General features: G+C 33.8%; 1 protein-coding gene across 1 annotated transcript; it reads right to left on the bottom strand.

Moving 5' to 3' along the window:
- Positions 1 to 761: 761 nt before the first annotated feature.
- LOC129224330 (39S ribosomal protein L35, mitochondrial-like) lies at positions 762 to 19,206 on the bottom strand. Its single transcript, XM_054858768.1, has 3 exons — positions 19,045 to 19,206; positions 12,968 to 13,091; positions 762 to 1,218 (listed from the first exon to the last, which is right to left on the bottom strand). Exons 1-3 carry the CDS (start codon positions 19,082 to 19,084, stop codon positions 837 to 839), a joined length of 546 nt encoding a protein of 181 aa, XP_054714743.1. The 5' UTR covers positions 19,085 to 19,206; the 3' UTR covers positions 762 to 836.
- Between the last annotated feature and the right edge of the window lie 7,019 nt (positions 19,207 to 26,225).

Here is a 26,225-nt window from a genome sequence, read left to right as displayed (position 1 = left end):
AAGAAGTTCTTGCTTAAACATAGGTATATCAATAAAATGTGGATGGCCTGTGTTTGCAAAGATAATCAATACTTTAAAAGGATCGTTAATAACAGTTAAAGATCGGTTAAGGACAAAGGCATATATGTAAGGAGTCCAGGGGCCCCGGGTCCTCCCCAAATTAGAAAAAGTTATGGGTAATAAGTAATTATTATAGGGGATTTTCGAAACTAGGTGCACCAAGCACTGTTAACCCCTGCTAATTCCATTACCCGAGCAATGCTGGGTACGGGAATGCTAGTAGTGAATAATACTTGCTTGTGTCTGGAAATGTTTCAAGTTTCATCATCTGTTATGGAGAATCCACAGCTGGCGTTTATTTATTTGTTATTGTTATTTCTGGTTGTAATTTCCTTTTGCATATGATTACTCATTTGCTATTTACATCAATTAAATTTGCCCATTTCTTATCATTCTGCATAAAACATTTGGGGGTGCAACCGCCCCCTCTCGCTCCCCCTATTTGCCGCCCCTGATGTGAAGGAGTGAAATAATTACAAATAGATGAGAAAGTGTATGACTTTAAATCTATACTAGTGTCATATTCCGGCATCTGCATTTAGAAGTAAATCACAGCTGTTGAAGATAGAGAAAGTGCTAGTAAGTTACTTCTTTTTTCTGCACTACATTTTCATATTATTCTCAGCTATAAAGAAAATTTAACAACATTAGAAAAATAACTTACAAAATAGAAAAGCAAAAACATTTGAATTTTTTTTAAATTTTTTTTATTTGTAGTGTGGGTATAACAATACTAAAGTAGTAAGTTGGGGTAATTTAGATTAAAAACAGAATATCTAATCAATAATCGGCAATTTATACTTATTATGTTTTGATTTGGGAACAACATAATCATAATTATGCCTAACTTGATAAGGCTCAAATGGATCATCAATGTAATATTTTCTTTTCTTATGATAATTGGTTATCATTTTGTCAAACATTATACACTGAGCTCTTGTACAAAAAACATGCTCCTTTCCATGATATTTTTGATAGTCGCTTTTGCGCCAAAGACGTTTATGACATCCAGCTCTACGACGAATCCAAAGACCCGAATTTAATCTGTAAAACCTTGTCAGGACTGCTTGAACAGACTTCCTTTTCCCAGTTTTCAAAGAAAATTTTGTCACGGTTCTAGAGCTATTGAAGTTATTGACAGCAACTGGCAAAAGTGACCTGTAATTATTTATATTTAACATTATTTTATGAACTGGAACATATATAAATATAATCCAAGTATTTTCAACAGATATGAATACCTAGACCTGTACCTAGTACAGTGGACGCCGGTTAATTGAATCAGTGGTTTATTGAATCAACCGCTTTACTGAATCAAACTGCCAAAAACAGAACAAAATCCAACTTTATTGAATTAGCCACTTTAAGGAATCAAAACTGTTTAGAACAAACGTGATTCATATAAGCAGCGACCACTGTAATACAGCAAAGATTGTGAGCACTTGTTTTTTAAATAAATTGCCAGATTTTAATCTTTAGCACAAAAGCAAAAAAAAGAAAGAAAAGAAAAAATATTCTAATTTTGACCTCTTGAATTCAAATTATGTTTTTCGCAATCTGTGTGTGTATGTAGGCGTGTGTTTATGTGTGTGTGTGTGTAGGCACGTGTCTGTGTGCAGGTATGAGCATGTAGGTAGTTGTGTGTATGAGTGTTTGTGTGTATGGGGGGGGGGAGAATGTGTATGTGTGTGTAGGCGTTTGTGTCTGTGTGCAGGCATGAGTGTGTGGGTGGGTAGTTGTGTGTAGGTGTGTGTTTGTGTAAGCATATATATATATATATATATATATATATGTGTGTGTAGGTGCGTGTCTGTATGTGTGAAAGTGTGGGATATTGACGCAACGTGGACGGTGGTGCTGCAGAGGGTGCTGGCAGGAAAATAAAATCATAGGACATCAAAACAGTCAAATGAAAGCAATAATCAATCGTGATTGCTCACAAAGTCAGTAAATGATTTTTTACTTCCTGGATCTTGAAAAACTACTAATTTCTTAAAGAAACTTTTGTGTCTTAAAAACAAGGTGAACTTGACTTAATTTGCCTTAAGAAAAGGAGTGATAGAAAAGCTGTTGAACCTCATCAATAGTTCAAGTTTAGGAGATCATTATGGGATTTTTGTAGTCTCATGCAAAATTTTGTTTTGGGGTGTTCTAGGTTTTGATCAATCAAATAGATTTTAGCTCAATGGTAGCTAGCAGCAATGGCGATTCAATTTTGACAGTAATTCGATTTTGCATTCCATCAATGTTTCTCAGTTAGAAACTTGCCAATTTTGATGAAAAAAGTCACCTCATAGGATTTATTCAGATCAAACATGTACACTGTACAGTTGACATTTGTTATAACGACCCTTAACAAAATTGGTCGCTATAACAAGAGGTCACTAAAACATTCCTTCAATGTTAAAAGAGAAACAAGAAACTTAACAAAATAATAAATAATTGCAAGTATTTTTTTTAATTACTTTTACATTTGAATATTGTCTTATTTAAAAAAAAAAATACTTATTGCGAAATAACACTGAACATTAATTGACAAAAATTAGTATTTTTTTTAAATTAGGAACCATTGTTGTCGTTTGAGATATATTGCTTCATACTGTCTGTTGTTAGTACACAACTCTGATAAAGCTTTCACCATTAAATAAGTCCTTTCAATCCAAATATTCAACCTTTACTTGAGAATTACAAAAAAGGATGAACTCAATTTTGGACATAATATTGGAATGTGCAGTTCACTTTGGATGCTCTAACGCATGTTAAAATAATATTACCTCTATGGAATCACAAACGGGACTTTATGTGTCAGCATAGGCGGATTTAGGACCGAGTTCCTGGGGAGGCAGGATTTTTTTTTGAGCAACATTTTAAATTGCCCCCCCCCCCCCCACCCATGTTTTTGGTCTGTTTTCCTGCGATGCATAAGGCCATGCTTTTACTCTTTTTTTCTTTGGTGTGTCGTTTTCATTAATATGTGTTTTCTTGCTGTCCTTTTTGAATTGACCTTAAGAGAGGTGCCTGGTACCAAGAGAGTGATGCAAGGCTCCCTTTTAATTGGGATAAAGAATATCTCCAAATTTAGGGGGTCCGGGGGTTTCTTCCCCGGTGGAAATTTTATAAAATGGATGTAAAATTGTGCATTTTGAAGCCTAATAATGGTTAACTGGAAAAACAAAAATCTCGGGAAAAAATAGACATTTTTTTTTTTTAAAGTTTTACGATTTAAATGTGCTTTGTGATGTAAGTTAATACTTTAAAAGAAATGCTGTACAGGATTAGAAAATATGTAACATGAGAGTAACATACTACTTATTAGAACAATTCATAATTTATACACTTGATAAGAAAGAAAATCGAAGCACACTTTGCTTAGGAGTTCCAAAGACTTGTCTAATTATTTTCAAGGTTTGGTTGGTTAGATTGGATGTTTTAGCCCAAGAGCCCTAGTAGGTTATACTGTGCCAATTTTTTTCAAGGATTTTAGAACATTTAATAATTTAAGGCACTTCATTTTCACTTTCCAATCTCTGAAATTAAGCACTAGATTATACAGTTGTACAGTATTATTCAAACTTCGGGGGGAAAAAAACCAGAAAAAAAAAATTAATTTGAATTTTGTCATCTTAAATTCAAATTATGTTTTTCGCAATCACGAATGTGTGTGTATATGTAAGCGTGTGTGTTTGTGTGTGGAGGGTATGTGTGTGTGTAGGCATGTGTGCTTGTGTCTGTGTGCAGGCATGAGTGTGTGGGTAGTTGCGTGTATGTGTGTGGGGGGTATGTGTATGTGTGTGTAGGCATATGTGTTTGTGTCTGTGTGCAGGCATGAGTGTGTGGGTAGTTGTGTGTATGTGTGTAGGTGTATATATGTATATGTGTGTAGGTGCGTGTATGTATGCGTGTAAGTGTAGGATATTGACAAAATGTGGAGACGGTTTTCGCTAGAGGTGCAGGGAAGCCTCAATTCGAAGGGAAGCCTCAAATGTTGACTGCCTCAATCAAATCAAAATTTAAACAGTTAGTCTCTGAATCAGAGACCTCCTCCAATGATATTAAAATATTTGAAGCTTGTCAGTTTTTGAAAAAAATCAAATAATGGGGACATCCCCACTAATATTGTATTAATTTCTGTTTTCGGGAAAAGCATACCGGACTACATTAGATTTTTTTTCATGAATATTAAAATAAATCTATTTATCGATAGACCTCGGCAATGCCAGAGGTGTTTCCAGTTCAATCACACAACTTTAAAGTGCAAAATGAGGTGTTGTGCTTAAATAGTGGAATTGCTCATAATGAAGAAATTTGTAGCAGACCACCAAACTGCACAAACTAACAAAGATCACCCAGCAAATTTTAACTCGTGTCCAATAAAAATTAAAGAAAATCAGATGTTAGTTTAAATGCAGAAACAATTTGACATTTGCAGAGGCGCGTTGCAGGTTTTAAGGAAAGTCATCCACTTCCACTTATGTTTCAATTGCTAGCGAAGCGGATGACTTCATAACAAGGAAGCAATTTGATGAGGGTCTCAAGATCGCTATTAATGTTATGGAGGCTAGACTCTGAGAGGAATTCTCAGGGCAACTCCAGGCCATGCAACTGTCTATTATAAGGCTATGAGTGACTGTTTAAATAAAGTCTGAGTTTTAGCTGACTGAGAGTAAAGTCTGACTGTTTAAATAAAGTGAATGAAAATATAACAAAAATCATTACGCCAGTGATAAGTGGCAAACTTGATGGATCTGAAGAGGACTTGGATAATAGTGACAAGAAGCATGTTAAAAAACATAAAGTCTTTGAATTCTTCTAACATTTGTTGTAATATCTCTGCCATGGAATGTGAGGGCACCTCCAAGGAGTTTTCTCATGGACAGCGGTGGTCAGGTTTGTTGGTTTCGGGTGCTGGCGCCCTTCAAACAATCTTAACAACATTATGGCAAAAGTTCTTGATAATAATAGCACAATGGTCAAGATAAGCTCGAATAAAGGAAATCTTTGGTGGGATAGCACCTGCAGTTTCGTGCTTGGCCAGAAAAGGAAGTTTTTTCGTATTGCTAAAAAAACCATAGAAAAAAATCATGGTTAAATTTGTTGGCATAAAATATTATTTTATTTTTATTCTCAGTCCACAGCCGATAATTTAGAGAAAATATTTTAAAGTTAATTGTTACCCACTTTAAGCCCAGTCTGGTAAAAGTAGAATTCAACTAGTTGGTGCCGACACTTCAATCGACAATTCCCCCACGCCATAATTAATGGCGACTGTTTACTAAAAACCATTGAAGATTGCATGTCTCGATGTGTCGATTCAGAAAAAGTTGAGTTGTCACCTGATTGATTCGAATTAATTCCACTTGTTGTCCGCACGTGCCATGGAGAGGAGTACGAATATTCGCGGCAGTGGAATAAACAAATGAGTGATAGTTGCAGTAGAAGTTAGTGTGGTGACGTCATCGAGGCATGAAATCTCATTGGCTGATGAAACATATATATTGAGGCGAGTGGCAACACTCTCTCTCTCTTCTCAACAATCCCCAGTTTTGTTTTGATCGTGAAGCCTAGTTCGGCTCACGTGTGGGGTCGGTCTTCCCCGCGGTGCTAGCGCGGTTTTTAGTGGTGTGTAACTGGTGATGAATATTCACCTTGCTTTTCAAGTATTGGAATTTTCCAAGTCCTGGAATTAGAATGAGTCCAGGTGAAGAAACACTTGTGTTGTGTCCGGCCAATTGATATTGCCGGGGAAGTGCATTCCGAAAATTCTACCGGGTATGTTCGCCGAATCTTCGAACTGTCTAAAGTTGCCTACCTGCTAAGGGCGTTCCTGAATTGTGATCCGGAAGACTTTTTGTGTTCCTGGATGAGAATCCTCCGGACTGGCCAGCGACTTCATCGACAGATTGGTGACATTTTTCTTTTGCTTATTGGAACAACTTTTGTTGTGATATTTTGGGGGTGTTCTTTTATGGGGATATTGTATTATAGTTCTAGTCATATTTAATAAATGTATTTTTCTGAAACATGTTTTTTACTTGTCTCCAACTTGACATTACACGGCCAGTTAATGTTGGCTTAGTTTAAATCTCTTAAACTTCGGATTTTTAAACTTAACTTTAATTATGCCAACAAAATTATAAGAGGAACGCAGCAAAGTTAAAAAAGGTATGCAACAAACTAAAAAGAAATTTTTGGAACAAAACCATAGAAATTGCAGGAAAGAAAAACTCAATCTATAAAATCCTAAATAGATTAAAAAATCGGAGTATGGATAGTCTGAACTCGAATCTCTCTCTCTCGACTGCTGGGGGGGGGGGGATTCTTTTACCGTCAGCTTAAGCCAATGCTTTTGCAACGTCCTTTAAAAGATTGACAGTGAAGGAGTTTGTTCCTTTAGATTTCAGTGGCAATAGCAAAGTCAACAGACCTTTTACCATCAGTGAACTTGAAGATGCAATCCACCATAATAGGGAGCCTTCTCTCGGCCCTGATAACATTTATCCAAAGGTCCTCAAAAAAATAATTTTTTTGAATTTATCTAAACTTTTAAACATCTTGAACAGATTATGGATAAACGGAGATGTGCCGGATGCATTCAAACGAGCACACATTATACCTATTCATAAAAGTGGAAAGGCACATAATAACATTAATTCCTATAGACCTTTTTCTCTAACTTCTGTCCTTTCGAAAACTATGGAGAGAATTATTTTAAGCAGGATTGTTACCTTATGTCTAAAGGCAAAGATTTTCCCTGATTATCAGTTTGGATTCTTGACATTCACAGGGGTCTGTAAAGGATTTTTCACAGGGTCCATTTTTTGTGACAAATTAAATAATTTTGTGAAAAATGAATAAATTTTGTGAAAAATAATTAATTTCGCAAAAAAAAAAAAAAAAAAAGAATTTTTTTGTTAAAACAAAATTTTATAATTTAGAGATGGCACAAACTGCATCAATTAAACTTAAAGTTGAGTGTTTTCCTCTTCTACGTCGAGAATATCATTCTGGAGTGTTTTTCTGATATTTGGCGGGGGGGGGGGGGGGGGCATCGCTCTCTCAAGTATCAATATTTATCTACCATTCTACATTTTGTTAAATTATACCATAAATATTTCTGTCCAGTATTTGAAATAATTGTAACAAAAAAATAAATAAATAAATAAAATTCAGAATGTGGTTCAGCATTTAACTTTGTGACCCAAGACACTCTTAAAAAACACAGAATTTCGTTTAAAACGTATAAATTCCGTGATTTTAACAAAAATAAAAAGTTAATTTAATTGTTTACCTCTTAACAAAGCGTAATAAACATCCAAATTCGAAAAATCGGATTCCGATAGCGGATGCAAAGAGATCACAATTCTCAAAGTGAAGGCATCAAAAGTATAAAAACGACTTGTAAAAGAAATATTTTTGATAAAATTATTTTAAAATTGCATTTTAGAGTGTGATAAACATTTCATTAACATCTGTGGACACAGTTGAAGCAAAAAAAAATAAATAAATAAATAAATGAAATAAAATAAACCATCTATTCAGCATTTTAATTTTTGACTCATAACAGAAAATGGAATTTTGCTTTAAAAACTTGAAATGAGAGTTCTAACAGAAATAAAGAGACTTTTCATTTATTTGCATCCTAATAAAGCGAAGTTAGCTCGAAAAAAGAACAAAATATGACTCTTATATCAGATTTAAAGGATTGCATTTTTCAAAATGTAGACATCTAAAGAAAAAAAACGGCAATTAAAAGAGTTTATTTAAAGTTAATCATCCTTGTTAGCATCGAAAAATCAAAACCCATATAATTTTCTCCCAAAATAACAATTAAACATCGCACCGCACTGTAAAAACGCAAATATTGACAAGCTAGTAAAATGAGAATATTTTCTAATCAAGTCATTATAAAGGTTCAACGCCAGATGCTAAGTGGTGATAATTTTGAAGTTGGTAACCCTATCTGAAGCGATCATATTTTTTCCCCACCCTTACTATCCTTTTGCAGTTCTAAGTTCATTTTGCAGATATATTTTATTATTGCTTATTAAATCATGGGCGGGGGGGGGAGAAAAGTGCTTACCAATGCCTTCTCAGAAAAGTTTATAACAACACCGCTGATAATTAGCTGTGATAAAACAAACAAACAACCATTATATTTATTTGGCAGTAGCAATTATTTATCCCTTGCAGGAGAATCGCAAGAGTGCCGATTTTTTTCTTTCAAAATTAGCCGATTTTGTATAAGCTGATCCCTCTAATTTGACTTCAAAAAAGGTTCCAAAAATTATCGGTTTAATACACAGAAATATGCATTGTTTTGCTTTCAGATTTGCTCTTTCAATTAACAATTTGTGAAAGATCCGATCTTGTTTATCAGAATTTTGTGAAGGGTCCGTTTTGTTTGATCGGGATTTTGTGAAAGGTCCGTTTTGTTTGATCGGGATTTTGTGAAAGGTCCGTTTTGGTTGATCGGATTTTTGTGAAGGGTCCGTTAACAGACCCAAATATCCTCTGGCCAGACCCCTGATTCAGAAGTTGCGATGTGGTGCTCTCTATTATCCATCATAAAATTTTTGAAGCTCGGTCTCAGAAAAAATTTGTAATTTTCATTGCACTGATTTAAAAGTTGCATATGACTCAGTATGGACAGATGGTCTTGGGTGGAAACTATTGCAGATGGGGATTAATGGGAATGTAGTTCTATGGATTTATAACTTCTATCTACTAATCTCCAATAGAATCTTTCAAGTCAAATGAAGGAAGATGCTGTCTACAGAGATGTGCATCAATAGAGGGGTCCCGCAGGGATCTGTGCTGAGTCCCTTCCTGTTTCAGGTTTATGTTAAAGATCTGTGAAACCTCAGCTCTAAAAAAGTCAACTGGTTAGTATACGCTGATGATATATTTTTTATTATTTTATATGACGATATATTTTAATGAGCTCGGGGACAACTTATCAGACATGTTCGAAGAGACCCAAAAAACACTTGGGAATATACAAAAATGGTGTAAAACCTGGCATATGGAAATTGTTCCAGAAAAATGTGTTGCATTAAATTTTTCTAACAAACGTCTTGAGCCCGATAGAAACTTTAGAAATCTTTGGTTCTCCAATCCACTGGAAGGACAAGATAAGGATTCTGGGAATTTATTTTAACCAAAATCTCACGTTCAAGTGCCATTTAAAATACCAATCTAAAAAGATCTTCAAAGTCACTAACGTTTTAAAAGTTGTAGCGTCTAAGAAGTGGGGTGCAAGAACTCAACATCTGTTAAATATTATGAAGTGCTGTGTCATAAGCGAAATGGATTATGGATGTCATCTTTTTATTGCTTCCTCGAAATCGGACAAGAAGCAACGTGAAATGATGTTCCATGAGACGCTAAGAGTAGCCGGAGGGCTTCCCCGTTTTACCCCCATTCCTATCCTCCTGAAAGAAGCTGGCAAGCTGCCTTGTTCGATTAGACACAAAATGAAAGCAGAATGTTTCTTTGTCAAACAAATCTTTCTCGCAAATTTCTCAGTGGCTAGGAAAATGATGCTAGCTTACGCTCTAGGTAGACTGCCAGTGATCTCTGAGAAATTACCTCTTGCGCCTCTTTGCAAAAGCTTGTGTAATGATCTCAATATTTTCCCCAGTCAATTCATTCCTTGTTATTTTCCTGTGGCACTAAATTCTGATGGTTTGAAAATTCATTGTAAGGATTTACCCTTTCAAGGGAAAAATATGACGACTCAAATGGTAAAAAGTATGTTTCAGTATTACAAGCACACTTTAATAGTGACTGATGCATCCAAGAACACGCATTCGGTGGTGATCGGGATCTATCATGTCACTCGGGACAAGAAGATTTTTGGAAAAATCCCTGATGCAAATTTTATCTTTACTGCAGAAGGTTTGGCGATTTGGGCAGTGGAGTGATTAAATTGTCATTCTCACTGATAGTCTTTCGATCTTGAAATCTCTTAAGAATATAAATCAGAAATCTCCTCGAATTAGTTAAATGATTGTGGATATGATTGCTTGTTGTATTCATTCAGGTAGAACGCTGGAGTTAGTTTGGACTCCCGCTCATAATGGAATCTATAAGAATGAGGAAGCAGATGAGTTGGCTGACAAGGGGCATAGGAGGAACAAAATACTCTATTGGGTATCTCCAGAAGACACAGTTAATAATATTAAAATCAAGTCCAAAAGAGATTACTCTCAAATTTGTAATTGTTTCCATTATGCAAAGGTTTATGGTCAGCTGTCTTCAGATACCAGGGAACCAGGAAACTTCCTTGAAATAGAAATGAGGATGTAATCATTTTAAGACCCCGCACAAAAACTTTAAGTACTAATTATAACTTACATCAAGTTAGAATTATTGCATCTCCTCCGCGTGGGGTGTGTAAGGTTCCTGACACGGTTGATCATATGATTTTGGATTGCCAAAAATATGAGTCTCAACGTGATGATTTTAGAGCAAGTTATGGCTGTTCCCCATATCTTTCAGTTCTGTGTTTCGGTTTTCCTCCATTTTCTGGACGATGGATTTCAGCGGTGATGAAGTTCCTTCATGTTACTGGGCTTGGTTTGATCTTCCCAGATGGATGCTTCGTTTCTCGGTTGCGTGCTTTGTGTTGTCTCTATACTTTGGTGAGTGACTAATTATTTCCTGATATGGATTATTGGGGCAAAGTCGCATTTTTCAGAGAAGCAAATGCCTCATACTCAATGAAATGAAATGTGTTTGACATCTTTGGCATGTTTCCTTGACATACGGCAGACATCACAGAGAATAAAGATTTGAGGGAGAAAATAGAAAGAATAAGAAAATGGGGATCGTTATAAGGCCTAAAAATAGCAAAAACGAGGAGAAATCTTAAAAACCAACAGAGCAAGCTGGAATTTCGGCAAAATCTCATCCTTGTAAATATAAGTGCTCATTTTAAGACTAATACCTTAAAAGTTACCCTAGTATTGCAAATTTACTCCTCTCATAAAAACTATTTATACGGAAGCACCTTAATTATTATTTATTTTGAAAAGCTGCTAATTAAAAAATTGTAACTTGATATCAGTTTTCACGATATCAAGTCAGTTTTGTTTCCCTTATACTTAACGTACATACAAAAAGGTTAACAATCAAAAGAAAATTTGATCTTTGCTAATTATATGATTTTTGTAGAGTAGCAATAAATATTCTACACAAAAAGCATAATTCCAATATCATGTAATTTTAGGCCAACAAACAAATGTATGAAAACTTAAACATGAACAGGGTTCATACTCATTTTTAAAAGTAAAAATTAAGGACTTTTTAAGGACTCTCTCTCAAAAAAAAGGACTTATCGGGAAAATAACTAGATAGCTTTGCGTATACCATTTTAAAGTTTTCCCGGGGGGGGGGGGGGCAAATTATATGATACACATATTATATATATACACATGCACAAGTGCATCAGTTTCCAAAAAGCAGGGAGAGGCCCAATCAACTGGGATGTCCCATTATCAGTGAATAAAATTTTAAAATTTCACATCATAGTGATCCAAGAGGAAAATGAAGAACCCCCCCCCCCCCCCCCCAAGAAAAAAAGAGTTCTTAAAATCAAGCAGAAATGAGATGAGATCATGAGTGCCCTTTGAGTCCATGACATTCCAAAATTCAACAAAAAATGGCGAATTAACCAGTTTCAAACATAATACGAAAGTTTTTCCTTATTAATTAGGCTTGAAATGATTGGGTAGTAATTAATATAATAGATAGCACATATTGTTCTTAAAAAATAACATTTAATTCTCAAATTTCAGTCATAAAAAAAGATTAGGAAAATGGGGATAGCTGTAGAAAATTAGTTGCATATTAAAGCATTATCATTTAGCATACATGATTAGAATGAGAGGCAAATTGAAGGAAAATAACTAAAATCTTTTTTCTTCAAGATATTTAAACTAGTGTTTTGTTATTATTGCTTTTGATCTGTTATTGTTACTAAAATCCTATTTCGAACAAATTTGCTATATCATACTATTTCTCGCAAGTTTGTTTATTTCTATATAAATTTAAATTTTGAAAGAGAGAAAGCAATTTCTAACTCCTGAGTCCTTGAATAAAGCGGTTGATGGAGCCAGAGTTCAATCTTGGCTGTATCACTCAATAATATAAATATTTTATATATATATATATATATATATATAATTGATTATCCTTTTTCCTTGCAATGGAACTCATAGTTTGGTTTAAAAAACTTCATATTATTTCACGATTTAAAAAAAAAAAAAATGAAGTTGCTTTATTTAATCTTTAAATTCCAAAAAATTTTACAGGCTGTAAAGCCTAACCAAAACCTTTAGAGATTCACCATAAATATATTGAAAGCTTTTTCAAATACATAAAAATAGTAACCATGACAAGTTTAAATACAATCAGAGACTGGGAGTTGGACCATATTTTTTCGATAGTCTTTTGCATTTTTTCTAAAATAAATTTAAGAAATAAAAATATTATTGAAATAATGAAAAAAATAAACAGATATAAAGTAGCATATTGTAAAAAAACCTTCCAACATTTAAAAAGATTGAAATATTTGCAGGATGCAAAAAGATTGCAATCTCAAACAAGGCAAGCAATTTTCGGCGAAGCACGTGTTTAACGTGGTCGGCATGTCTCCAAAACATATGTTTTCGGCACATATCGCGGATTATAAAGATTTGAAGGGGTAAAAACGAAAAAAATAAGAAAAAGGGGACCAAACTTGATACAGTGGTTAAAATATTAAGGAAATTTTCAGAAAATTAAGGACTTTTTAAGGGTTTTTTAGGGACCTTAATTTTGCTTGATGAAATTAAGGGTTTCTTAAGGGTTTTTTAAGGAAGTACGAACCCTGATGAATTCTTTGATCATGAAAAGTTCTACTCACTTTGAATCTAAATTAGAAAAAAGACTTCTTGGCTTCAATGGGATATTGTATTTATTCACACATTGTGAAAAATTCGTAAAGAGATATTTCTGGTGATTCAAAGGGTTGATTGCTGCTGCAACATCTGTAATTAAAGTGCAGAAACATTAGAACTTAGCTCATATTTGGTCAGTTAAGTAATGGTAACAGATCTTAAGAATATCAAAATTACCTACTTCATTGAAAAGTCACACATATAAGGTTAGTTTCTTTTATTTATTTTTTTTTCTTTCTTTCTTTTGCTTTTTTAATTTCACATGTTATAAATTAAAAAAATTAAATTGAAAATTGCAAAATAAATTCTTTCAACAAAGTAGAACATTAAATTAAGAAATAGCAATGTATGATAGCACAAATTTGCAGATTATTGCAGACACATGTTTTTGAGTTACAAGGAGCCCCTTTTTCACTAAAATAAGTGAGCTTATGAATGAAAGTGTTTTTATATATACTCTCACTTCCTATTAATAAACTGTTTGTCATTTTGTGCCATTTTTCAGCATTTTCAGCCTAAAATCTGTCTTAGCCACTGTGTTAGAGTGAAGCATATACCTCAAGATAGAAAAGAAGAAGATCTGTCTTACAAAAAGAGCAGGTAGTAAAAAGAAGAATAATAAAATTTTATTACCAATTATTTTGGTAAAACATACATTAGTAAGTAATATGAGATTCATACTATCTCATTATTTCTATTATACACTGTTAGAACCAGATATGCCTAATAGATGCAGATTTTCACTCTAGGGTGACAAAGCGGTGCCTCAGGGTTCAATACAGGTTAGGAAATGCATTAAAGAAACTTTTGGCACCTTGCTGGGTGAACAAGGCTAATAAAGATGCCAAAAGACTACCAAATATCTGGGTGACTTGTTTCAGTATGCGTTCTGACATTGTTCAACCACTTCAATGGCGGACAAAGGAAGTTGCTACAAAACTGCACTTTCACATTGTATGAAGTATAAAATTGGATTAAACTGAACATTTCTTGAATTACTCTTCAAAATCACATACAAGTACAGGCATTTGATCATAGTGTAGCTTTTAAGACTTTTGAACATATTTAAAAGCGTTTCAAAATACATTGACTACTTCTTGTTGTTCAGTTTACCATTATGAACACTGTAACGTCTTGCTATTTCTATCATACATAAAAGTTACGTAAAACTATCTATCAATACTTTCTAGAACATTGGATAAGCAACATTTAAACATTCTAGCAATCAACCCATTAATGCCGGTTTCGAAAAAAACAATAAACTGTGATAATTTTATTAGTATTTATTTATTTTATGTCTAGTAAGTGCATTATATACAAATTTAATTTTTCCCGTTAAATTTTCTATTTTTATTTTTATGGTAGATTTTTCTACCAACCGGCGTTTGTATGGTGTGAGCACATTTTGTTTGCAAATTTTACATTTATTGTTTGATTGCAATAATTGCATTGATTACCACTTATAATTATTATTACCACTTATAATTATTTATAATTGTAGAATATTACTTACACTTACATAAAAGAGTTTTCTAATTACAATTTCATTTATTTCAAAAAAAAAAAAAGAAATGTGTTTATTTTGTAAAATAAAATTTTATGAAATATGAACTTGAAAAAATCGATACTAAAAATGTAGTAAAATTTCGAATTGAATATATTTTTAACCGAATATTTATGCATCACAATCTTCTCGGAAAGAATAGTGAGTCCTCTTTTCAAAAAGTCTGGAACATTCGTCATTCTTTTACAGCACTTTGCAGAAATTGCCCCCCCCCCCCCCAAAAAAAGTGACCTCCACATTTTTTTTTTTTTTTTGCAACAATTTCTAATACCGTATTCTTTTACGGATCAAAAAGGTCTATCCGACAGATGCACTTGCTATGTGTTTCAATAACTACGATATCGGAATAATAAAATTATTTTTCTCAAAAGCATCTCATTTACTGCTTGATTCACATCATGTCCTGAATACTTTATTGCTTGTAATTGCTACTGCAGTACTGCCGTTCCATTTTACAGCATCATCTTTATTGCAGCATTACCACATGCTGTTCTTTGTTGTTTGTGTGTGTGTTTCTTCATTTCATTTCTTGAACCCAATGGAACATACATTTGTATACTCTTTCAATGTATAAGTTGAAAGAATATCATTTAGCACAGGAATAAAAGTAAAAAATTGCCCATAATGGCATGCGTTTCCTCTGGTACTTAGGTTCTTATTATTTTTCCATACTATACCAATATACTATACAAATACTATACCAATACTAATATTTTATGCTATACCAATTCGTCTAGGTGACGCAATATGGTACCGAAAAAAATAAAAGTCCGTATTACGAGAATAATACCCACAGCTTATATTCAAATCAAATCGAATTTCCTCTTATCAGCTTTTTGCGTCCATGACGTCCATAATAAATTAACAACAATACTAAAATACTTAAAAAATCTTTTAAAAATATCACTTATTTGTACAAATTTTAGATTAAACACTTCATTTGGCCGAAGCAAGACAGTGACTACATATTCGCCGGTTGGTACAATTTTCTACCATTGAAAGTAAAAGAGAATTCATAACACGAAACAAAGATAAAAACAACGTTTTAAAAGTATATCTGAATCAAATACACTGTTACAATTATGGTACAATTTTTAAACCTTTTTGAAATTACTAAAATACATGCAAAACTTGCATTTTACTTCTTGACGGAAGACGAATGCTTTTGGAGTTATGATTTATTCAAGTTTTAAGCCTACTGTTACGACCGTTTTTAACAAAGATACAGTAAACATATTTTTTTTCCCTTTTTGTGATTATTTGCTATGTAAAATGTACAGCTATTGGGGAGATAGCATCATGTGAGGACGAATTATAATTTTTTTCCCGGTTGGTATATTTTTGTACCAACCGGCATGAATGGGTTAAGAAGATTTAGAAATACACCATTGGTGTTCCAAATAGACATAATAAACAGAAAAGCAAAGGGAAAAAAAGTTTAAAAAGGAAATATTCTCTCTATGTCTTGCTTTTTTTTTTTGAATGTCATGACTTCCATATTGTGCTAAAACGTTAATATATTTCATTTGCATTATTGCATGAAGTGAATGTGGTATCCTTTTATTCATACTTTGCCTCACTTCGGCCAGCATTTTTGTTTCGTCAGTTGATCAGTTAGAATGAAGAGATCGTTAAAAATTTGTTTTGATTTTTAATCAGTAAAATAACTTCACATTGAAAAAAAAAAGTAGGACGTTCAAATGTTTAATCATATATATCAGTATTCATATGTTACTCTTGATTAAAATTTTGAATTTGATTTTTTTCCCTGTGACAGCCCCAGATATAATATAACTGAATATTTTTGATCATTCCTGTGAATGATTTAGAGACGTACCGAGTACTCGGTAACTACTCGGTACTCGGCCTACTCGGCCAATTTGCCGAGTACTCGGTACTCGGCCAAATTCTTATCAGATACTCGGCTAATACCGAGTAGTTGCAAAAAATTGAATATTGTCCAAGACAGATACTAAAATTTATAAAAAAGAGCAAGCATTATATTCTGCAATCATTTACAATTAAAATTTATAAGTCAAATTTAAATTTTGAGAATAATGAAGTTTGTAATGCTTTAATGGAATAAATCTTTATTTTAATGTCCCCAAAGTTAATAAAACTTATTCACTAAAAATTACGCAAAAAATGTAAGTATAGAAAATATGGAATTTTTATATTAAAAATGGATTTTTGCTACAAACAAAAATTAGTTATAAAAAATGTAAAAATACCTTTGCTTAAAAAATAAAACAACCTTAAAAGTACAGTGCAGGAACTCTGCAGACACGTGTTTTGGCATTACAAGGAATTCCTTTTTCAATGCAAAAAATGGGGGCTCGTAGATTTAAAGGCATCCGACAAAAGTCGTATTTTTTTGTTGAATATCTTTAGATTCTTTAGCTCACATGTTATGCACTGAAAAAGACGTTCCTTGTAACGGGGGGGGGGGGGGGGGCAGAAACACGTGTCTGGAGTGTTCCTGCACATTTGTTTTATTTGCTTTTAAAAATTATTTATGTTTGGCAGATTAGAACTATAATTGAATGGTATACAGTGAAACCCCTCCTAACGGACACCCCTCTTATGCAGACAATTTTTAATTCCCCAGTTCCAATGCAAATAACATTATTAAACCCCTGTCCTGCGTACACCTCTATATTGCAGAAAAAAAATTTGTCCTGTTAGTGTCCGCATTAGAGGGATTTTACTGTAATTTGTTTTAATTCCAACTTGATTAATCATACCTTTTATTTATTTATTTTTAATTTGAAAAATTATTTTTTTGTAAAATTTTTGACACAAATAAAATTGTATATATATAATGCGTAATTAAATTTCAGCAGGAATTTAGTTTTAAAAACTATTATATGGACAAGGAGGTTTATACTACTATTCCAATAAGTTCAAAATTCATCACATGTGTGTCGGTGGTTCTTCTTAAAACATAATTGGTACTTGGAACTCGGCCGAGTAGTGAAAGGCCGAGTACTCGGTAACTCGGTACTCGGCCGAGTAATAAAAGGCCGAGTACTCGGTACTCGGCCAAAGTGCTACTCGGTACATCTCTAGAATGATTCATAAATAATTTTCGGTACGGATCATGTCGTAGTAAATGTTAATAACATATTAAAATTACTGACCGATACAAGGGGATATACAAAAGTTAGTGTAGAAAAGACAAGTTTAAGTCATGAAAAATTCTAAACTATGTTGGAAAGTCTGAAATGTGATCAAATACCTTAAAGTACAAGTTTTATCAGAACGTAATTCAATGTGAAAATTGTACCAAGACTTTGATTATCACAAATCAAAATAATAAATAGAGTGCAATTAATTTCAGGATCAGAGGGGACATGATTCAGTTGTTTAAATTTATCAAAATGAATGATGTTAAAGGATTAAATTTTTGCACCGAAAGCAGGACGAGGGGTCATTGTTTTAAGCTATTCAAATCTCAGGCTAACCTGGAAATAAGGAAAAACTACTACTTTAGTACCGTTGTGGGCACTTAGAACAGCTTTTCGGAAGAGGTGGTTAAGAACAAAGTGGGGACTAATAAATTGACTAGGACCAGCATAGTTGAGCCAAGAGCCTATTGCTGGTCATCATTTGTATTTGTTGTATTTGTAATTCAAAGACACACACAACATGTTGGAAGTTGTTAGGATCTGTAATAGGAAGAAGTAAAGGTGTCATTTTTCTCTCCTACAGTTCCATCTTTCACCCCCGGTGGATGTTGGGTTGAGGGTCTGTTTCTCACTCCAGCTATGGGTGCAATTTTGGCTCTCGATTAGGAGCTGCTGGTGTGTACAAGCGTTTCACATCTATTTCGAAGACAGGTGAGGTATATTAAAAAAGGGGGGCAAAATCTATGTAGGACGTAAGTGTAAACAATATGAAGGGGGCCCGTAAAAGTCATTTGTGTCTGGCCCCAAAATCTCTGTGCACGCCACTGAATGCAACCTGTAGTTTTAACAGTGTACCTACATTTAACCTAAGTTTGCAAAATTGAGTAAGATTTCTATTAAAACCATACTTTGACTCTCTAACCATTACTATGCACGAATTTCCCCTCAAGGGGATAATTTGGGAATGTGAATCTTAAGTTTGCCCCTTTTATGCAAATGGGTCTATTAACATGAAATTTGTAGCAAACTATTACTTACAATGCTAAGCTAAAACAAGAAAGAGAAAAGTAAAGTTATTACAGGACTAGAGAGTTCAAAGAGCGTTTTTTTTTTTTTTTTTTTTTCACCCTACAGCATGAAAGTTTGAATTCGTCTACTATTACGGGCTTTTACTATCCCCCCAAGAATTCAACAGTGTATACGTACAATGCATATAAAACGCTATCGTAGCTTGAACTAAAACCGCTAGAAGCCTTCATTTTTACATCAGGTAAGTCGAAAAATAAAATCGAGTGCAAACGCAATAAATCATGCATCGAAACAAAATTTAATAATATGAAAATTATCTTACTCTTCACACAAGAAGAAGCTGCTTTTAACAAAGTAAGCATTTTTCAATCTCTAAATGAAATCACTATATCATGATTTAAAATAGTACATAATATATTTTCCGATTTTTGTAAGCAAAGCACGAAAACTACAGAGTGGAGCTTTGCTTTATTACATTACATTATACTAGACACTCAGGCTCAAGTGTTGAAAGTGATAAGAGTTCTAGAATCATAGTTGACAAGTTTCTTCTCTTCAATATTAAAAAAAGCATTACTTATGGACCATGGGCATAATCGAGTTCTCATAATCGAATCACTCGACTATTCAAGATCATTCGAGAACTCGATTACCACGAATTCTCGATTATCGTATCTCGAGTTCTCGATTATCACTTTCCGAGTTCTCGAGAGCGATGGACTGCTCGAGTTCTCGATTATCACTTTCCGAGTACTCGAGCGATCAGCTGCTCGAGTTCTCGCTTTGAACTTCTCGAGTTGTCAATCACTCGAGCAGTGTATTCTTCAATCGATTTGATAATCGAATGAGCCTCTTAATAGTTGACTTTGGACAGGGGTGTCCAACTTGGGAATGGCGCAGACTGCGCTATTGACATTTTAGGGGGGATGTTTTAAGGGGTATTTTTCTCATTATTTGGGGGTGGGAGGTCTGTGTGATATTGAGGGGGGGGGGTTGCCCTTGACCTCAAGGTGGGTGGGCACCCCTGAACTGAAAAGTGTTTCAGTTGCAGGGGCGGATCCGTCATTTAGGGGGTCAGAAGGCTGGTTTTGAAAAGTAAAAGATTTTACTTATGAAGGGGCATGGTTTTTGTTGTCTTCCGAACAAAATTGGTGCCCACAAAGGAGGTGGGTTATAGCGCAGATTGTGCCATTGAAATTCTTAATGGACGTTTCTCTTTTTTAGGGAGTATCCTACTAGGGGGGGGGGTCCTAATTTTAAAAGGTGTGCCAGCACACTTGTGGAATAGATACTCTTTTGCGATCTAAATTGTGTTATGGTCAAATAATTGCCTCTTGAATGATTCATTCGAATAGTGTAAAATTGAATGTATGCTGTTGAATGCTTGATTATCAAAGATTGTTTAGGATGCTTTGGTAGTCTAATGATATGTTTTGAGCGAAAAGTGTTAACCCCTTCCCGCTCGCTCCTGTGTCTATCCCAGTAAGCAAAATATCTTGCCTCAGTATTGCATAAAGGTTGACATGCAAGAAAAATCATCTTGCATTAATGCTGCCTCAATGTTGTTATGTTACTCCATTTATGCTGTCAGCAGGCTGCCACAATATTGACTGACAAGGTGTATCCCAAGTAACACTGAAACGTTACGTCATCGTTACATCACTTTGCAATTAGTTGAAACATCGTTACCGTTTCCCACGCAACGTGATATCACGTTGCTTTATCGATTCGTTACAAAAAATGTAATTTTGAAACGTTACATCACGTTGCAAATTTCTTAAATTTGTAACGTTGACAAACAGTTGCAAAAGAAACGTTACTTATCGTTACTTTTCGTTGCACCTTGCCTCGTCTTCGGCAACCTCCGAACCCTAGTGGCCATTTTCAGTAAACAACTTCTGGCTTGCTATGCCGCCATTGTTTTGCTGCTTCGCAATCGCGATCTCTCATCACTTTTAGCGGTAAGTACTTTGTATTATTGTTAGTGTATTATTGTTGATATACTTATTTAATTTAAAAAAAAGTGTTATCACATATTTTTGTGAAGTTAATGAACCGCCGTTGGTCGGAGTTTGAGTATTTTTCCCACCGTTACTTTTATTTATAATATTGTTTGAAAGAATAATGTTAGATGCTCTTATTTGAGTATTTATTCATTGATTTCCTAAAAAGATGCTGAAGCTTGGGGATATGTTCCATTAATAAGCTATAAAAGCGATAAATGGTACCATTTTTTACTCCTTTAATCGGCTTTTTGCAGAATGATTTTGACGAAATAATTATAACAATTTTTTGAGAAAAATTTTGTCATGTAACTGAAATTATCTTTAGTAATAATACTGCAAATTTTTGTTTCTAACACTGATGTAAGAGGATTTTTTTAAAACTTTCATGCCTTTCGAAAAATATTTCTGGAGTTCTTTAGTAATAATAATAATTATTTTTTCAAGGATTTATTTATGAAAGAAGTTTTTATTTAATTTGTAGTAATATCGTTAATTTTGACTATTAATAGAACTCCACTTGATGTAAATTCAGCTATGCTATGTTATGCTCTGTTTATTTTTAAATGTCAGGACTGCTCTTACAAAATATTGTAAATGAAGCAACAGTGTGAGAATACTCGAACGCCTTTAACGGCATGAGACATTCTATAAATTAAAAAAAAAATTTTTTGAAGATTTTATTAAAGTATATTAACAATAATTGCATTAACAAAAAATGCAGAATACTTACTGTATCAAAAATTTAGGGTTCAATGAACCCACCTCCACTCTCACCAAGAAAAAAAAAACATTTTTTTTTTTAAAAGCTTGAATAAAATTTTAATACAACGTTTAAAAGCAACGTGATGTAACGTGATAAATAAAGATTAATGTAACGTTTCTAAAATCGTTGATGTAACGTTACTGAAACCGTTGATGTAACGTTACTAAAAACCGTTGCATTTGCGTTTTGCAACGAGACATATTTTTGCTCTATCAACGTTACCAGTAACGTGATATCAACGCTTCAGAGCAACGTGATGTAACGTGATTTATGTTACTTGGGATGCAGCATAATATCAGGAAAATATCAAGGTAGGCTGCTTTTGTAATATTGCATACGGATTGATATGACAGGATAATATCAAGATGTTGTCATGACAGCATGAAATCAGGGTCTAGGCAAGATGATCTTGCTTTTGTAATATTGCATACGTATTGATATGTCAGGAAAATGTCAGGATACATTGACATGATAGTATGAAATCAGCACGTTTGCAAGGTGTTTTATCTATTTATTTATTTGTGTTATTTTCACTTTAAACTCGAGAATTAAATTTCATTCTTTAATTATTTCTGTTATTCTTCAAGATAGTTTTCTAGCCTAAGAATATTTTCTTAAAGCTGACATCTGATCGGAAATTCATATAAAATTATTAATAGTACTCGCAATTCAATTTAAAAAAATGAAAGTTTCTTCGTTTTGCATACTTGACTTATTTTTTAAATTCATGCTTCTAATTGTATTATGAAGACATAAAATGCCTAGTTAGGAATAATTGCGGAAGTTTTTATAACGCATTTAGGAGTAAAGAAAGCAAAATAATAAATAAGTAAATAAATACAATAAAGTACATTTCCAAATGGATGTCAGCATTGAAAATATCCCATTGACAAAACACATGAATTTATCTTAAAGAATAACATAAATAACCATTGAATAAAATTAATCTTACTCATGAGATTGAAGTGATAATACGAAATTTTGGGCTTCATGTCCTTTGTTTCAAAGTCTAGGGACGAAAAAAGTTATTTTCGGCCATTTTTAACATTGATCGCACATCGCTTGCGATAGGACTTGTTTAGTACTATATTAATAAATCAGTCATTCATAAGTTATTCCTAAAACAATACGATTCCACACTAATAACTACCCTACTAGCAAAATTTCTTGCATCAATCTTGACAGATCTTGATATTATGCTGACGGCGTCAATATTGACGTGTTTCATACTGCATAAAGCTTGCATAAAGATTAAAAAGCAATATTACAATAACAACACGTATGCAACATTGCATTCATCTTAAAATATCAATATTGATATTACCTTACAATAACAACACTGCATACATGTTGACGCCGTCAGAATGTATTGATTTCATGTTGTTGCCGTCAAGGTAATTAGTACACAATAGAACAGGTGGACCTTCGTTGATACTTGCGCATGCGCACAGTTCTTTCTACCCAGCGTCCCTTGCATTGCTGGCACATCGACCTACGATTCAGTCGGTTCAGAGGAGCTGCACGTGGCGTTGGCGTTGCGTTCTTAGGCTTCGTTAAGTTGGTTGTTTAGTTATTAGTGTGGAATAGTATTGTTTTAGAATAACTTATGAATGACTGATAACTGCATTTGTTTATTAATATAGTACTAAACAAGTCATATCGCAGACGATGTGCGAGCAATGTTAGAAATGGCCGAAAATAACTTTTTTCGTCCCTAGACTTTGAAACCAAGGACATGAAGCCCAGAATTTCGTATTATCACTTCAATCTCATGAGTAAGATTAATTTTATTCCATGGTTATTTATGTTATTCTTTAAGATAAATTTACTTATTTATTATTTTGCTTTCTTTACTCTTAAATGTGTTATAAAAACTTCCGCAATTATTCCCAACTAGGCATTTAATGTCTTTATAATACAATTAGAAGCATGAATTTAAAAAATAAGTCAAGTATTACGCAAAACGAAGAAACTTTCATTTTTTAAATTAAATTTCGAGTACTATTAATACCTTTATATGAATTTCCGATCAGATGTCAGCTTTAAGGAAATATTCTTAGGCTAGAAAACTATCTTGAAGAATAACAGAAATAATTAAAGAATGAAATTTAATTCTCGAGTTTAAAATGAAAATAATACAAATAAATAAATAGATAAAACACCTTGCAAACGTGCTGATTTCATACTGTCATGTCAATGTATCCTGACATTTTCCTGTCATATCAATACGTATGCAATATTACAAAAGCAAGATCATCTTGCCTAGACCTTGATTTCATGCTGTCATGACAACATCTTGATATTATCCTGTCATATCAATACGTATGCAAGATTACAAAAGCAAGATCATCTTGCCTAGACCTTGATTTCATGCTGTCATGACAACATCTTGATATTATCCAGTCATATCAATACGTATGCAATATTACAAAAGCAGCCTACCTTGATATTTTCCTGATATTATGCTGCATACACCTTGTCAGTCAATATTGTGGCAGCCTGCTGACAGCATAAATGGAGTAACATAACAACATTGAGGCAGCATTAATGCAAGATGATTTTTCTTGCATGTCAACCTTTATGCAATACTGTGGCAAGATATTTTGCTTAGGGGGTAAGCAACCAACTTAACGAAGCCTAAAGAAATGCAACGCCACGTGCAACTCCTAACCGACTGAATCGGAGGTCGAAGGAGAAAGATGTGCCAGCAAAGTGAGGGACGCTGGGTAGAAAGAACTGTGCGCATGCGCAAGTATCAACGAAGGTCCACCTGTTCTATTGTGTACTAATTACCTTGACGGCGACAGCATGAAATCAATATCATCTTGACAGCGTCAACATGTATGCAATGTTGTTATTGTAAGGTAATATCAATATTGATATTTTAAGATGAATGCAATGTTGCATACGTGTTGTTATTGTAATATTGCTTTTTAATCTTTATGCAAGCTTTATGCAGTATGAAACACGTCAATATTGACGCCGTCAGTATAATATCAAGATCTGTCCAGGTTGATGCAAGAAATTTTGCTAGTAGGGATGCCGTGCTGGGGTTTCGACCTCGATTTCCCGCTCCCGTGATAGCGCCGTGCTGGGGTGTGCAATATTAACGCGATGAAACTATTAAAACCAATTCATTTATTTAGCCCGGAATACATTTTATTTCTCTCTTTATACACTAAAAGGCAGTACCAGTCCATTTTAAATGTTGTTGCAGATTTTAAATGTAATTGCAGAGATGAAGAAAGGAAATTTGGTTCTAACTTACCAGATTGTGACGTTCGTATCTCAAGCTTTGAAATTTACCACACAAGAAAAATTGACTTATATTACACAAAATATTAAGAAAATTATTTTTTAATGTATAAAAGACGTATTTCTTAAATTTTCGCTGCTTGCTTGTTGACTTTTCACAAAATTTTATTTTTTTTTAAACTTTCAATCTAAAAAAATTGAAAATGAATGCACATGTTGTTCATACACTTATTTTTATATCATTTTCTTAAATAAAAAAATTGACACTTTTATGGCCGCTTTCTTGAAAATTATCCGATCGTTAAGGAGTTAATGGATGATCACATGGACGGGTCTGTGGGAGACATATGTTGTGTGTCCCGGTGGTGGAAGTAAAGGTTGGGAGCGCTAATAAGGTTCTAATTTGAGAGGCATTAAAATTATATTTCAGGTAAAAAGGGGGAGTACTTTAGCTGAAAACCTGAGGGAACATCTTCCCCCTTACGTCCACCTTCGACTATACCATTGGGTAATGATACAAGTGTAATAGGCAATAACAAACGCTTTAAAGCCCAAATATACAGATAACTACACATGTTTCGGGGTTTCAAGGAATCCTTTTTTCAATGCAAAATAGTGAGATTGTGGATGTAAGGACATTACTGGATGTCTTTAGGGACCATTCATTAAGTAAGGGTCCCGAAGGGGAGGGAGTTGGAAAAATGTCTACATGCTTTGGTGGGGGGGGGGGGGGGGGAGGGTCAAACCCATTCTTATGCAATATTTTCCAAGCCGATGTTTTACATCTGAAATCGCGCGGTCAAGTGGTTTGACAGGGATTGTATATTTCATTTGCGTCTAGAAAATAAAAAAAGGAATTAGGATGAGCTGTTTATTTTTTTTTAAAAGAATGAAGAATAAAATGTAATAAAAGTATTGCACTATTGTATGCCATGTTTTATTTTTAACTAGTATCGCATCATATACAAAAAAATGTTGAAATAACATTCAGTCTAGATTCCAACTTTTTAGTAAATATTTCACTACACAAAAAGGTTTAAGTGAATTTAATTTCGATTCCATTGATGCTAGATTCGTTATTTTATTATTTTGAAAAATGAAATGGAATCTTACGAAAGAATAGGGGGAGGGGTTTGAAAAACCTTACGTACCCTGACATGGAGGTAGGCGGTAGGGGGGGGGGTCACAAATTGCCAAAATCATCCTTACGTAACTAATGAATGGCCCCTTACATGCAAAAGCTTACTATATTTTGTTGTAAAAAGGGTACCTTAAAACTCCAAAACATGTTTCTGCAGTACTCTGTATATTTGGGATACAAAAAGTTTGTCAATTCATGTTACTTCTCAGCACAAAGGTATTTATTTATTTCTTAATATAAAACAAGTGGTTTACTTCTCTTGTAATTCATTCCTATGGGTGCAAATAGGGGGGGGGGTGACACAAACTGCAGGGTTGTAATTTTTAGGGGATTTTGTC

Source organism: Uloborus diversus, chromosome 6, assembly GCF_026930045.1.
Source record: "Uloborus diversus isolate 005 chromosome 6, Udiv.v.3.1, whole genome shotgun sequence".
Lineage (NCBI taxonomy): Eukaryota > Metazoa > Arthropoda > Arachnida > Araneae > Uloboridae > Uloborus > Uloborus diversus.
The sequence above is the reverse complement of the archived record's forward strand: the minus strand, read 5'-3'. Positions and strand labels throughout refer to the sequence as shown.

What these genes read in the sequence shown, in the direction of transcription:
- LOC129224330 (XM_054858768.1), bottom strand. Translation starts at nt 19,084, where the DNA reads ATGCTTACTTTGTTAAAAGCAGCTTCTTCTTGTGTGAAGA. An exon ending in AGCTTCTTCTTGTGTGAAGA is followed by an intron (nt 13,092 to 19,044) that starts GTAAGATAATTT and finishes CTTTAATTACAG; the next exon opens with ATGTTGCAGCAGCAATCAAC. An exon ending in TTTTCTAATTTAGATTCAAA is followed by an intron (nt 1,219 to 12,967) that starts GTGAGTAGAACT and finishes AAATAATTACAG; the next exon opens with GTCACTTTTGCCAGTTGCTG.